At 33.9% G+C, this 16,493-nt stretch overlaps 1 protein-coding gene across 4 annotated transcripts in view; it reads right to left on the reverse strand.

The window, feature by feature from the left end:
- PRKACB (protein kinase cAMP-activated catalytic subunit beta) overlaps window positions 1-16,493 on the reverse strand; it is a 108,996-nt gene that overhangs the window by 26,051 nt on the left and 66,452 nt on the right. For all 4 annotated transcript variants that reach the window (XM_036255534.1, XM_036255532.1, XM_036255533.1 and 1 more), the window contains 5 exons: window positions 15,567-15,695; window positions 9,687-9,785; window positions 8,312-8,394; window positions 5,219-5,345; window positions 4,203-4,298 (listed from right to left, as the gene is read on the reverse strand). In XM_036255534.1, the coding sequence (XP_036111427.1) occupies window positions 4,203-4,298; window positions 5,219-5,345; window positions 8,312-8,394; window positions 9,687-9,785; window positions 15,567-15,695 (534 nt within the window). The remainder of the gene's footprint in view (window positions 1-4,202; window positions 4,299-5,218; window positions 5,346-8,311; window positions 8,395-9,686; window positions 9,786-15,566; window positions 15,696-16,493) is intronic.

Here is a 16,493-nt window from a genome sequence, read left to right on the forward strand (position 1 = left end):
CACCCAAATTTCAGGCTCACCCAAGCTGTTGCCAGTTGCTTAACCATAGGATTGGCCTGTCTTGGATCCTGCTTCAGGTTTTCCTAAATTTTTTCAAACAAGCAGCATCTGGTCTCAGATAGCCCCATACCTCTCGTTAAGTAATACACAGAAACAAACACAGAGAGGCAGCCAAAATGAGCAGGCAAAGAAACAGGTCCCAAATGAAAGAACAGAACAAAACCCCATGAAAAGAACTAAGTGAAATGGAGATAAGCATCCTAACAGATGCTGAGTTCAAAATACTGCTTATAAGGATGCTCAATGAACTTAGTGAGAACCTCAATGAACTTAGTGAGGGTCTCAAGAGCATAAAAAAGGAACAGTCAGAAATGATGGATGCACAGTCAGAAATGAAGGAGGCACTAACTGAAATAAAGAATAATTTACACAGATTCAATAGTAAAGTAGGTAAAGCCAAGAAGCAAACCACTGATTTGGAATATAAGGAAGCAAAAAACACCCAATCAGAACAGCAAAAAGAAAAAAGAATCCAAAAAAATGAGGTTAGTGTAAGGAGCCTCTGGGACAACTTTAAGCGGGGGAGAGAACAAGAAATGGAAAATCTATTTGAAACAATAATGGCAGAAAACTTTCCTAACTTGGTGAAGGAAACAGACATACAAGACCAGGAAGCACAGAGAGTCCCAAACAAGATGAACCCCAAGAGGCCCACACCAAGACACATCATCATCAAAATGCAAAAGGTTCAAGACAAAGAGAGAATCTTAAAAGCAGCAAGAGAAAAGCAGTTAGTTACCTACAAGGGAGTTCCCATAAGACTGTCAGCTGATTTCTCAAAAGAGAAACTTTGCAGTCCAGAAGGGAGTGGCAAGAAATACAGTGATACCTCGGTTCTCGAACATAATTCGTTCCAGGAGGACGGTCGAGAACCAAATTGTTCGAGAACCGAAGCAATGAAACCCCCAATAGGAAATAATGGAAACTGGATTAATTTGTTCCAAGCCCCAGAAAATGCCTATTTACTGGCCTAATTTGTATATAATATGTAGAAAAACATAAGTCTCAACAAGAAATAAAAGTGTACAGTATGTCTAAGGGTTAAATTCAGTGTAAAGCGTGACTCTCTCCACAAAGCGTGACTCTCTCCACAAAGCGTGACTCTCTGCACTCACACTGATGACGCAAGCAAGGCGCGCTGGGCCGAATGAACGCCATTCGGCTCAACTCGGCTCATCTCGGAAGTTCGAGTTCCAAATATTTGTTCGGATTCCAAGACAAAAGTTTCTCGAATCTCCTGGTCGAATACCGATTTGGTCGAAATCCGAGGCGTTCGAGAACCGAGGTATCACTGTATTCAGAATGATGAAAAGCAAGAACCTACAACCAAGATTACTCTATCCTGCAAAGCTGTCATTTAGAATCGATGGCCATATAAAGAGTTTCCCAGACAAGAAAAAGTTAAAGGAGTTCATCACCACCAAACTGCTATTATATGAAATGATGAAGGGTCTTTCTGAGGAAAAAGATAAAATATATGAACAAACAAAATGGCAATGAATACATATCTATCGACAATGGAATCTACAAACAAAATGAACAAGCAGAACAGAAACATTCTCATAGACACAGAGAACATTTTGTTGGTTGCCAGATGGGAGGGGGCTTGGGGAAATGGGTGAAAAAGGTGAAGGGATTAAGAAGTACAAATTCGTTGGTAGACTGACAATCCTCAAAGGGAAGGGGGTTGGGGGGGTGGGAAGAAATAAACCAAAGAACTTATATGCATAACCAATGGACACAGACAGCGGTTCGGGGAAAGGTGTGTGGGGGTATTGGGGAGGAGGGGTCAATGGGGGAAAAATGAGGAACATCTGTAATACATTCAATAAAGATAAAAAAACAAACAAATAAAAAAAAAAGGAAGAGACTAATATAATAGGAACAGCACTTTATCTTGCTAATAGAAATGGGTGTCAACTTTGCTTAACTTTTTAAAAAATGTTTTTATTGAATTTTTAGAGAGAGACAGAAACATTGATGTGAGAATCACTGGCTGCTTAGCTCTTTTAATATAACTCATTAATACTTTCATTTATAATGAAAGCATGGAATGTTAAACCAGATCCTATTACTAAACTCTGACTTCTGTGTTTTAAACTGTGTGCTAATGTTCATAAGAAACGTGCCTGGATGAAAAAGCTGTGGTACATGTACACAATGAAACGCTATGTAGACGTAAGAAAGAGAGATCTCTTATCCTTTGAGACGACAGGGAAGGACCTGGAGAGCATTATGCTAAGAGAAATAAGCCAATCAGAGAAAGACAAATACCACAAGATCTCACTTATTTGTGGAATATAATAAACAAAATAAGGTGATGAATAAAATAGACCCAGAGACATAGAAAGGATTACCGTTTAGACTGACAAACCTCAGAGAAGGGGGGCGGGGGGAGATAGATGTGATAAATGACAGAACTTATATGCATGTAAGTGTAACCAATGGACATAGACAACAATGCTGGGGGTGGGGTGGGGGTGGAAAGGGGAGGAAGGTGTCTATGGCGGGGGGGAAATACCAAAATGGCTACAAGTATTAAAACAAGTCTAATAAAGAAATGAGACTTAAAATAACATCATTTATTGCCTATTAAATTAGTAATGATTTAAAAAATAAGAATACCCAATGCTAAAGAGACTGTGGTGAATCATACTGTTGATAGGAGTATGAAATGTTAGTATCTTTTTGGAAAGCATTTTGGCAATATGTATCGAGAGCCTTAAGAATGTTCATACTCTTTGACCCACTAATTTCACTTCTAGGAATTTATCCTAAAAAATAATTTGAAATGCAGAAAAAGCTTATGCACACAGACATTTATCACAGTTATTTATAATAGAAAAAAATAAAAAAGGAAACAACCTGAATATTCAATAATAAAAGAACGGTGAAATACTTTGTGATTACATTTGCAAATAATTCATTAGAATGTTTGCACACTTGTTATCATTCAAGTGAAAAAATCTGAATACAAAACTGTACCTTCACTCTATCTCAAGTAAGGTAACATGCGTATAAAAATATATTAAAGTGATTTTTAAAAAATGGCTGCCTCTGGGTGATGATATTATAGGGTTCTTTGTTTCTTTATATTTTTCTGTATTTTCCAAATTTTGTACATTGAACATCTATTACTTTTACTATATATATATACATTTTAAAAAGTTTTGTCATTGTATTTGAGAAAACACTAGGTGGGGCAAAAGTAGGTTTACAGTTGTATGTGAAAAATAATTTATTCCTATATTGTTATTTATCATTATATTATTTTTCATACAGAACAACTTTAAACCTACTTTTGCCATGCCCTGTATTTGTTAAGTATAGTTAAGAATGATATGTGTTAATAGCAATGATATTTTGATTCTAAAAGGCTAAAAAGTAAAAGATTTAAAGTATGAAAGAGAATGAGAGAAAGCTGAAAAAAATCTTTTATGTTATTCTAATACTTCTATAAGGTTAGCTATTTTCAGTTACTCAGAGGGTAGGTATTGAGTTTCTAAATATTGAGGCTTGTGTCTTAGCCCTTCCTCTTTTCTTGTTCCTGTTTGTGGTCAGTTATTGTTAATTTCTCCTTTCTAGTTTTCTCCACTAAGGAATGGTCGTGGAAAAGAGAAGTTACACCATTCTTTCAGATGTGATTACAAGTTTCTCTCACCACATTTCATTGTTTGGAGAAGTAGAACTGTCTTCAATAAGACTATACTCAACTGCTGTAATATTCCTATTTTTAAACTAAAATTAAAAAATAATTAACATAAATTCCTGTCACGTAAGTGGTAAAGTTGAAACAGAGAACTGACCATGAACACATCTTTAGATTTGCCTCTTGATGTAACCTACAGCAAGGCTTCCTCGCGCTCTTGACATTGGGAATGATTATGAAAATGTCATGCTTTTGGCTTTAAAACATGGATCTAGAGGTTAGATCTATTAATATTATTTTTATTAGATACAGAGTTTTTGGCATTAGTAATAGACTCAAAATAATTATTTTTTAGTAATTATGCAGAAATAGATTTAAATTCATAATTTAGGTTAAATAATGTAAAATTAGATCAATAGACTGTTTACATAAAAGTCCACATTGATGCATGCCTTATGCTTCTATTTCTTATGTAATGACAGTATAAACATACCTTGCTGAGGATTATTTCTGGAGCTAAATATTCTGGAGTGCCACATAATGTCCAAGTTCTGCCTTTAACTCTTTTAGCAAACCCAAAATCTGTGACCTATAAAAGAAAAAAAACAAAACCCTGTGAACATTACTATCTCACAACAAATGCATTTATTGTACTGACGGTGAAAGTTTAAAATCAGGGTTAAAATGAAAACCAGGAAAAACAAATTAATTCAATGTAATTGAGGCTAATCCACAAGGGCCACTATTTAGTGAATGTAGTTGAAACCACCCAGGCTAAATAACCTTTTCCTGGCTCCAACAAAGAAGCAAATTAACCAAAAAAAGTAATGGTCTTAATAAAAATGAAGCAGTGCTAGAAGTATCTCTTAAATGCAATTAGCCCTCTGCCATTAATTATATCATCAGAAGTGCAAATGCATCATTGGGGAGATGGGATGACTATACAAAAAGGGATGCCCCCATTTATTAATAGTAGAAACGGAAAGAAAACACTATAACCAGCCCAGTATTGGTAGGTGGGGCTCCTCTGGCAGCTGTGTTATAGTGTAAAATGCATGGACTCTGGGGACAGACTGTCTAGGTTCAATTCTGACTCTACCAGTGTGACCTTCCTGTGCTTTAGTTTCATCAACCCAAAATAAGGATAACAACAGTATTTATATATACTTCATGGCATTATCAGGATTAAAGTAGGTGCTACATATAAAACACTTGGAATAATGCGTGGCACTAAATGAGTACTCACAAATTTAACTATTACTAATTCTTTATGCAGGAGCCTGTGCTCAGGTCATGACTGTAGATTACAGGAGACATGAACAGGGTGGATCCTTGATGGGACTTACTGTTCTCTGTAATAGCACGGGAACTATAAACTGTTTAAGCTAGCAGGGAGAAGTAGTTGTGTTCTCAAAGAAAAAAAATTCTATATTGGCAGTTACAAAATACATACAACTTCTTACCTAGTGTTTTCTCAAATACATTATATACAGTATGTTAAGTTCATACCTGGATATAACCTTGGTGGTCAATTAAGAGATTTTCAGGTTTTAGATCTCTGTAGATGAGGTCTAGTGAGTGGAGGTACTCGAATGTTAGCACTATCTGAGCTGCATAGAACCGTGCATGGGGTTCACTACAAAGAAACAAAACATTGGATTTCTATAAAACGGATTAACACATAGCAATTAGTAAATTATACAAAAAATTAATATGGGGTTGAAGTATTTGGGGAGTAAAAAGTATTTTTTCATTTAAACATATGTAATACATTTTATTAGTTTCCAAATATTTAGTAAATCTCTAAATTGTCTTCAAATAATGCTTTGATATGCTTAGTGGAAGAACACATTGAAGAAAAATATAACTTTCAAACTGTCATCATATTTAAATTATTATTGGCTATAGAAGAAGATATTGATGTTTTTATGATGTCTGACCTTGAGGATGATTAAAAAGCAAATGTGCCAATTAGATTGTCTATCATGGCCACTGCTACTGTTCATAGGTTCCATTTACATTTCTCATAAATTTCAAGTGCTTAAATAAATTTACTAATAGAAAAGCTTTTTAATTGCAATAATCTGCAGATTAATGCCACTTTACCTAGACTGTTCTTATTATAATGATATATACTTATTATAGAAAAATTAATAAAATATTAATGAAGAATAAGACATTCATAATCCCATCCAGAAACCATAGACACAATCCTCGTGTCTGAATTTCCAATTTTCCACTATGCATGGATATACAGACACAGAAACACTGGTATACGCTGTGTATTTGTGTAAATATGCACAGATCTTACAGGCATAGATGAGATCAACTGATAGATCAGTGTGATTTTGATGCCATGTTCTGAGTATTGTTACAAAAGGATGGACTGACTTTTTAGTCTGAGTTTCTATTTCATCTTCTAGTGTATACACTGAATTCTGCTAATCTGCCTGACAAATTGCAATGACTTTCAGATTTATGTCCTCAGTGAACAACCTTAACTATGAATAGAATTTCCCTCAAGATGGTTGGCATGAATTTGATCTAGTAGGACCAGAAATAGAGATTCCAAAAAAAGATTATCTATGCTGCTGCTGCTCCTTTTGCTTGTCACTGTATTTCCTAGTTCCTAGCCTAATACACATCAGGTGTTCGGTAAGTATTTGTTGAACGGATAAATATGTAAAGAAAAATACATTTGGGGGGCTATATTTTATAATACCCTTCCATTTTCAGCCCCATCTCAACACTGTCACAATCTACATCATATGTCGAATAACAAGGAATGACAACACTGTAAAGGGGGATTGTAAAATCGTCCTGATCTTTTATCCCTAAACTTGGAAACGTATGTCCTGGGATGTCTCCTCCTATTTCCTCCATGCATCTGTAAATATAAGATGCACTTAGCATCTTATAAGTAAACATAAATTTCTATAAAAAATATAAGATACATTCGGCATTTTGTATTCATTTCCACACAATGGTATTTGATTGGATGAACACAAACATTACACAGATCTATGATCAAATTGTTGAAAGGAGAAAAAATATTCTATAGGAAGATTTAATGCTATATCAACTTTAAGTCTAGACAGATGCTATTTAAGTAGAGAATCATAATAATTTCTGCTGATTCTGATTAGAGCTATATTCAACAATGACTTAGTCTCATTGCCTCAAAGTTTCTAAGATGGGAGTTAGCAACCTTTCAAGTGTATACAGGATTGGCAAAAGTAGATTTACAGTTGTTCATAGGGAAAATACCACAATAAATAATAATACAAGCATAAACTCTGTGGTTTGAATATTCACAACTGTCCTACTTTTGCCCAACCCTGTATGTAGAATGTGTGAAAGATTAGAAAAGACAGTGTCTTAATGCCAATCAACTTGCTTTCCTCCTAGGAGCAAGTATTAAAAAAACAGAAGTGTGGGGAGTTGCAAAAAAGTTAGTAATTATAGAAAATGGGCAAAATATTCTTTGAAGACAGGTATAGGTGTGGTTCTTTAGCATACAACTTTGAATTATTATAAAAATTATAGGGCAATATGAGGATTCTGAGCCTCTTTGGACAAAGGGTGGTAGGAGAAAGGACAACAGAAGTTAGTCTGCATTAGCACAGTGCCTGACACATATGCCCTATATATACATTAGGTCACCAAATGCATTTTGGCTTAGGCTTCAGGTAACTAAAATAGCTCTAATACTGGCCATTATTGAATATAATTTCATGATAATTCAAGTCTATCATCATGTTTTTATGAATCTAATTACCATCATTGAGTCCTGTTTGAACATGTTAATTTTGCCAATATATACTATAATGTACTGAATGAAGCTGGACTTGACCTATTCTTGGTTTCAGCTTCATTCTATTGGTGATTATTAATGAATAGTAGTGGCATACAAACTATTACACACAGTAAAGATAATCTATAACCTGTTTTAATAACTGTGTGACCTTATTTGTAATAACCTAATAAGGTATAAACTCTTTTAAAATTATGTATATATTTTTAAACCTCAACATAGCAACAACATTAAAGAGAATTAAATGTGTGCAAAACTATCTTTCATAATCTCATCATTATGATACCATTATCATCTTTTTTTTTTTTTTCTTTTTCTTTTTTATCCTCACCCGAGGATATTTTTCCATTTTTTGTACAGATAGAGTGGGATAGAGGAAGGGAGAGAGAGAGAGAAACATTGACGTGAAGGGACACATCGAGTGGCTGCCACCCGCACGACCAACCAGGGCCGGGGACAAACTGCAACCGAAGTACGTGCCCTTAGCAGGAACCGAACCCGGGTCTCTCCGGACCGCAGGCCGACGCTTTAACCGCTGAGCCAAACTGGCCAGGGCTATCATCTTTTCTATAGATTGCTTTTTTATCTTTATATTTACATTGGTATCCTAATGATTTTATTTGACTTTAAAAACTCAGTATGTGGCTTCTTATTAATGTTTCCACATAATTCTTCATATAATAAATTACTAAGTTAAATAAAATAAATTTTTAGCATTAACAATAACTTAAAAATTTGGTTTAAAACAAACACACAGCAAGATTTGAGGAGAGTAAAGTATTAGTTACCTGAACCTTCCAATTCTTCTTAGATGTGAAAACATTTCACCCCCAGGAACATATTCCATAACCATATATAAATTAGAATTATCCTATAAATAAATAGAAAGGATAAATATATCAAAATTATGAAACCAAGATTATTTCTCAAGAAAATATTTTAAGATAACACCATGTTCAATTAGAAACAGACAAATTTAAAAATCCATGTGATAGATTACTAACACTGGGAAACAGAATACATAGAAAACGCTCTAACTTTTCTACACTGGGGCACTCACCCCCCACCCCCCCAATAGTCTTAAAACAATGTAGTCTGGCATTTTTGTTCTTCTTGCTCTTGCAGGGAACACTTAACTCTTGAACAATTAAACAGTGTGGCAATAACTTAATGTTATAATGTATATACAAAGGAATAACTCTGTTATAAACAATTTGAAAAAGTAAGAACATTTGCATTTTATATACTATATTAGGTCAGAGAAATTAATGATTTTTAACATCATCAGGAATTCACATGTCTTTATTTGATTTAAAGAACAAAGGAAGAAAAAGAAAAGAAAATTAAAATGCTTCATGTGATTCAACATTGTAGAGAGGTGCCAAATATGAGTCTAAGGAACTGAAAAGCTGCCAACTTAATGAATCTTCTGAAAGTTTATGACACTTGAGCAGAGGACCAAAGTCTGTTCTAACTCATATGAATGAAAAGACTAGAGTACAAATTACTAAGTGAAAAAAGATAGATTGTGACAGAAAAGGTTCAGGAGAAAAAGAAGGTATGCAGGTATACTCTTTGCATGAATGTAATATTTGCCTTATTAAAATATTGCTATGGCCCTGGCCAGTTTAGCTCAGCAGTTAGAGCACTGGCCTGCAGGCCGAAGGATTATGGGTCTGATTCCCAATCAGAGCACGTAACTTGGTTGCAGGTTCAATCACTGGTTCCAGTCAGGGTCATGCGAGAGGCAACCAATCAATATATCTCTCTCACATCATTATCTTTCTCTCTCTCTCTCCCCCCAACTCCCTTCCTTCCACTGTCTCTAAAAATCAATGGAAAAAATATCCTTGAGTGAGGATTAACAAAAATAAAATAAAATATCACTATAAATTTTGATAAATTGAAATAATTAATTTTATAATACTATCTCATGAAAAATTACACATTACCTTTAATGAATTCCCCAGGGAGAACTAAAAGATTTTTCAAATGCTAAGTTTAAATGTACAATAGGATTTAATAACATAAAATCTAAATATATTACCTTTTTGTTTTTTAATATTCTCCAGGTTTATCATCCGGTTTAGAATCCTATTACAGCTTTATATTTAAAAAAATTATGAGGTAGAAAATATTTTATTGAATATTAGTAAAATTTACCTTAAAAGAATACTCCAGTCGAACAAGAAAAGGAAAATTCACTGCCTGTAATATTCTTTTCTCATTCAAAGTATGCTCTATTTGCTTCAGTTTAACAACCTGTAATTGAGAGATAAATATATTAAATGCATTTAAATGAAATTTAAAAGTTACTATAATTTATAAGAAGACAATTAAATAAATGTTTTCCATATAATAATGAACTTGGATAAAACAAAATCATTGGAGTTGCACAAGGATGATGATAATAACTACCAACGAGGTTTATCCGATTCAAATGAAAAAATCTTACAGAGGATTTAAAACTAGGTCTTACGATGGCAAACTATGATTTTCAGTAAAGAAGCAAGAGCTAAGGAGAATTAGACATATGATATATTACTTAAAAAATATGTTAAAATACTTAGCTCCTAATGACTTATAGTCCACCAAAGGAGCTGGCACAAATCACTGCAAGGAGTAGGTATTGATTTAAATCTTCTGATCAGCAAGAAAATTAAGAATTAAGGATAATACAATTATTGAAAAACTAGGTAAAAATGAACAATCTATTCATTTTATAACAACTGAATAAATACAAGAATAAGTCCTAAAAATCTGTATAGCCACAAAAGAGGACACACTAAATATTGGCCAAACAATGACTATGTCTTTATAGCAAATAGATCATTTAGGATTAATCAAACATCTACTGGATTGTCTACTCAATCAGGTACATAGCAGGGGAAAGCAACTTATCCTGCCTCCAAGAAGACCGATTCTACTCCACATGTGATTCTAGTTTTAATTTAAGAAAAGGTGACCTTAGGGAGATATAAATAATTGCCTTGCATGTATGTAAATCATTAGAAGGTGGCATTCTTTCTTGATAGAGGCTTATTGTCAATGTGGGATAATCACAGAATTCAAGAAATTGAACATGGATAAGAAAGGTAACTAAAGATATCATCTAGTAATTAGTATACAAATTTATAGTATAAAAATAATTGACTAAGAGTCAGAAGAGCCCAGCCAGTGTGGTTTACTGATTGAGCATCGACTCATGCACCAAGAGGTCACCAGTTTGATTCCCACTTAGGGCACATGCCCAGGTTGTGGGCCTAATCCCTCGTGGGGGGCATGCAGGAGGCAGCCAATCGATGTTCTCTCTCATTGATGTTTCTCTCTCTCTCCCTCTCCCTTCCTCTCAAATCAATAAAGAAAAAAAAAAGTCAGAAGATTGGTGTTCTAATCCAGGTCTTCTATTCAATCAGTTTTGTGACTTTGGAAATGTTATTTTAACTCTTAGGATATCAGGGTTTTCTTTTTGTTTTTGTTAGTTTTTATCTGTAACATGGAGTGGCTGGATCACCACTGTCTACATTCTAACTAGTTATAAATTAGTCCATACTTATCACAATAAATTATATAACACTACCTGAAGAATTAATATTGCTTCGTGTTTACTATTTTTTTTAATAAACTATATACTTTTTAGAAGTTTCAGGTTCACAATAGAACTGAATGGAAGGTACAGAGATTTCCCATATACCTCCTTCCCTGCCACATGCATTGCCTCCTCCAATATCAACATTCCCCACCAGAGTGGTATAGCTATTACACTCAGCGAACCTACATTGATGCATCCTTATCACCTGAAATCCATAGTTCACATTAGGTTTCACTCTTGATGTTCTACATCTATTTGGACAAATGCATAATGACATGGGCCCACCACTGTAATATCATACAGAGTAGTTTCACTGCCCTAAAAACCCTCTGTGCTCCACCTATTCATCCTTCCCTTCCCATTAACTTTTGGTAACCACTGATCTTTTTATTGTCTCTGCAGTTTTTCCTTTTCCAGAATGTCATATAGTTGGAATCATACAGTATGTAACCTTTTCAGATTGGCTTCTTTCATTTAGTAATATGTATTTAAGTTTCCTCCATGTCTTTCGATGGCTTGATAGTTCATTTCTTTTCAGCATTAAATAATATTCCATTGTCTAAATGTACCACAGTATTTACTTTTGTATATTATGATATAGCAGGCCTATTAGTCAGGCACAGATAATGTGTTATCTTATAAAATAAGTGATTAAAACTGCAACAGAGAGGCTTTCTGCATTACAGCCCTAAGCCAATGATGCATATGTGGGGCATAACAATTAATAATAGAAATGATTACAGGATACATGAACTGGCAAAGCAAATATGCTTAATTTTTAGATTAACTTAATTAAAAATTTAACCAATTAAATCTAAATTAATTTTAAATGTCTATATCTGCTACATATAAAGCATAATAATAAGTGCAATAGAGATAAAGACAAAATAATGTTTGCCTTCATACTGCATACATTCTGTTTGGAAGTATGATGCATGAATACATGAATAGCAACACAGAATGACTGCCACATGAGCGTTACATCCTAAGTGTTCAGAGGAGAAAATATGCAAAGGTAAGTCTGAGTGCTAGTTCCATTGGGCTAGAGCTTAGGAAAGTGCCTGTCAAATTCTGGTAATGAAGTATCCCTAAAAGGCAGAGAAAGTACCCCTGGGGGTTCTGTCCATGCTTTATTTCAAAATTCATATAACATATTTACTTCTTAATATTTCTGTTGGTTTAAGTACATATATTTAAAAGCATTTAAAAATGATTACTTATCAGCTGATTTTTTAAGCCAGCACTTGAGGAGATATTAACAAGGAAAATAGACCATCCATCATCACATACTCTCCTCCCAACCCAGCACAGCACCATATAGTTCTGTGGGTCCAGTTTCAATGAGAGAAGTACAGTACAGAGGACATGTAAGGGGACAGTGAGATATGACGAGAGTGGAGCTTGGAAGAAAACTGTGAAGCAAGCTGCAGAGTTCTGACTTCACTTAATAAACCCCAGGAAACTTTCTGAGTGAGATGACAGGACATGGTAAGAACAATTTGTTGGAAACGAAGAAGGTGGATTAGCAGAAGGTGAAAAATGATATTGTGGAAATTAATTAAGATGTTATTGTAAAAGCCCAGTTAATGTTAGTGAGGGACCAATTAGGTGGTGGCAGAAAAACTCTTAGGGATAACAAATACATTTGAAAGGAAAAATTAACAAGTATAGGAATAGAAATCAGACAAACTTGGGTCAAATTCTTGGTTCCCCTTACTAGCTGTTTGACTTTGAAAATATTACTTAAATAGAGACATTCTTGGCTTAAGAGGGGAAATTAATGTCACACAAAGTTGTTGTGAAGATTCATTGACACATTAAATATAAAGTGCCTTGCAATGCTTGATGCATAGATGGAATAAAAACATGGAATTTCCTTAATTTCTGTATTGATTTCTTCCCCTCACCCCATACACCATTAAGATAGAAGAAACCAAAAAGGGTTCATTGAAAGATCTGAGACTTCATGAACAGAAAATAAGTTATTATGGAGTGTTATTTGTTACTTAGTTTTAGCAAATTAAATAAACTTTGTCCTAAATCTGAATAGATCCAGAACACTGACATAGCACAGTGATTTTCAACCCTTTTCACCTCATGGCACACATAAATTGTTGAAATTCTGCAGCACATCAAAAAATATATTTTTGCCAATCTGACTAAAAATGCATATAATTTTGATTCACTCACACCGGACGGCTATTTTTGTGCAGGCTGTTGTAACTTTTAAATTTGATAATCTAAGGGAAAAGAGGTCAGTGCCCCTGACTAAATAGTCAGGTATTGCATTTTTAAAAATACTTGCAGTATATCAGTTGAAAATCACTGCCATAGAAACATGACTTAAAATGGCAGCTATTCTTCTGGGAAAGACTCTTTCACCATCACCAAAAAAGAAATTTAAAATTTTCCCCTAAATATTTTCAAGAACAAATACACTTTTCATAATTCTTTTAATATTTTATGACTAAAGCACATCTTATTAATTCCTTAAGAAAGATAATATAAAATATTAGGGGGTATACAGATAATAACGTTTTAATAACAGGTTTAATGAAAAATGTAAAGTTGAAGCATTTTGTTGTTGTGCTATTAATACAAGTATACCAGTCACTTACCCTGTCTGAGACCCAATTACCTCATCTAGAAAATTAGAGCAAGAACTGGTTACTCTCTAAGAGCTCTGTGCTCAGATTGTACACACTGGAGTGCAGAGCTCAGGATGAATTGAAGCTTGGATGAAAGTACAGAGGGAGGTGTACAGAACATGAGAATGAGAAGGAATAGTCCGGAGATTAGGATTAGCAATCTCTAAAGAGTAGTAGATAAAAGGAAAAAATAAAATAAAGTTAAACAGAAAAAGCCACATAAAGAAGAAGAGCCCAAAGAGGCAGGAGCATCATTAGAAGAGCCTAGGGATCCAGAAGTCCAGGGACAATGCCGTTTCAGTGGGGAGGTCCACACAGTCGTAGACTCTACAAAAGTCACATGAGATGAGCAAAAACAGTCTACTGGACTTGGTGATTAGGGCACTGGATTGGTGACCCTAGGCAGAGACTTTTTAGTGAAGTAGCAAGAGGTAGGAGGTAAACAAGGAAGCAGCTAAATTATTGTGGGTTAAAGAATCAACAGGAAGTGAGTTAGTAGATAGAGTGATTAAACTATTTTTTTTTTAAGAAGCATGGTTAGAAAAGTTATATAAAAGAAGGCAGTAGACAAAGATGCAAAATTATATGTGTGTATGGGGTGTGTTTAATTTTAGGGAGGCTTTTAATAAGCCATTACTCATTTCATGTGAGCAGTTAGCTTTGGTTTTTGTTTTAAAGCAGAGATTGGATTAGAACCACAGACCAGCGTAGTGCTGTGCTGTCCAAAATGGTAGCCACTAGCTGCATGTGATTATTTAACACTGAAGTGTGGCCAACCTGAATGGAGATATATTGCGAATGTAAAATATACATCAGATTTTGAAGACTTGGTATGATAAAATAATATAAAATCTCAGCAATGTTTATATTAATTACATATTGCAATGATAATGTTGTGGATACACTGGGCTAAATAGAATCTATTATTAACATTAATTTCAACTATTTCTTTTTATTTTTTTAAAATAAGGCTACTAGAAGAATTTAAATTACATATGTGGCTCATATTATATTTGTTAGAGAGCATCACTGTCTGGCCACACTTTGTAAAGCTGACTGTTTACTCTACATTTTCTTATCTATATATCCCCATAAACCAAAATGTCATTTTTGGGACTATAATATCTATAAGATGATATATCAAGATTTGTCATTTTTCTTCTATTTTCCCTTAATTATAAGTGATTACTAAGATAAGAGAAGCTTAATATATTTAAGCATTAATAATTCATATATCCTGATTCTTTATATATACCAATATGTGATAAACACTTAAAATTTATTTTTAATTTTTCAATTGAGACATAATTGACATATAACATTTTATTAGTTTCAAGTGTATAACAATGATTTGATTTTTAATAGTATATAGGTTTTCAAATGTTTCTTGCTTTAATTGATGTTTTTAATTAAGCAAACTCAATTATGCTAAACAGAGGGTTTCTACTGTCAATGAAAATAAGTCATAAAATAAAATGATTAAATTTCTGTTACCTCAATCTAAGGATCGAATAATTTATTCCTGCATTTTTCCATAAGGCGGAATGTAGTAGAGAAGCCCGTTCTTCATACGTTAAATTCATTATTTTGTTAGTAAACATATACATGCCTATTATGTATAAATAATTATTGAAATAATGTATGCCTATATACTAAAACTGTATGTATCATACAGTCATAATAACAATGACAATTAAATGCAATGATACAATTATTTGAAGGTATCAATGGTTAAGTTGAATTATTACATCTATTTATAATTTAGCTGATAAAACTGAAGTTTTATGACAACAAAACACTAACCTTCTGCTTATCTAAGATCTTCATAGCATAATACTGCTCAGTGGCCTTGTGTTTCACCAACATGACTCTTCCAAATGAACCTGTTCCAAGAGTTTTTTTCCTTTCAAAATCCTCCAGGCCGGCATTATTCTACACATACATAAAAAATAAAATAAGCTTTAAATTTAGAAATTCTCATAATAAGACTATGGCAATGATAATTGATTTCATGATAATCAGAATAGATAATTTAATTTACAACTATCCATTGAAAAATAATACAAAAGACTATCTAGATTCCAAGTTACTGGTTCTCTTTTTTCCTTTGAATAAGAAAGGATTTAATATTTGAGAATTGTATTGCAAAACAAAGCACAATAGTAATGGGAGGAAATAAGAGCCTCAACTGAAATATTAAAGGTTATATTTCAATACATATTCCTAATATTGGACATCTAACAAATTAGTTTCATATTTTATTTTATTAATCCTCACTCGAGGACATTTTTCCATTTTTTGTTCAGATAGAGTGGCAGGGAGAGAGAGAGGGAGAAACATCGACGTGAAAGGGACACATCGAGTGGTTGCCACCTGCACAACCCAACCAGGGCCGGGGACAAACTACAACCGAGGTACGTGCCCTTAGCGGGAACCAAACCTGGGTCTCTCTGGACCGCAGGCCGACGCTCTAACCGCTGAGCCAAACCGGCCTGGGCTAGTTTCATATTTTAATAATTACAAACTGACCAGAGGTATACTGACAAATACAGTCATGAAAGCCATAGTCTCAGTACACTTGCAAATAATTGCAATGAAGAGATAAGCTGAGGGATCAGAGTCCTTTCACTGGAGTTACCTCTGGAGAAAGCACCATATAACTTCATTCTATCTTTATAAGAGCTTATAGAACTAGAGGATAGCAGCATGAGAGATTCTAATAGCTTTTTC

This window comes from Molossus molossus, unplaced genomic scaffold (genome assembly GCF_014108415.1).
Source record: "Molossus molossus isolate mMolMol1 unplaced genomic scaffold, mMolMol1.p scaffold_m16_p_12, whole genome shotgun sequence".
Classification (NCBI taxonomy): Eukaryota; Metazoa; Chordata; class Mammalia; order Chiroptera; family Molossidae; genus Molossus; species Molossus molossus.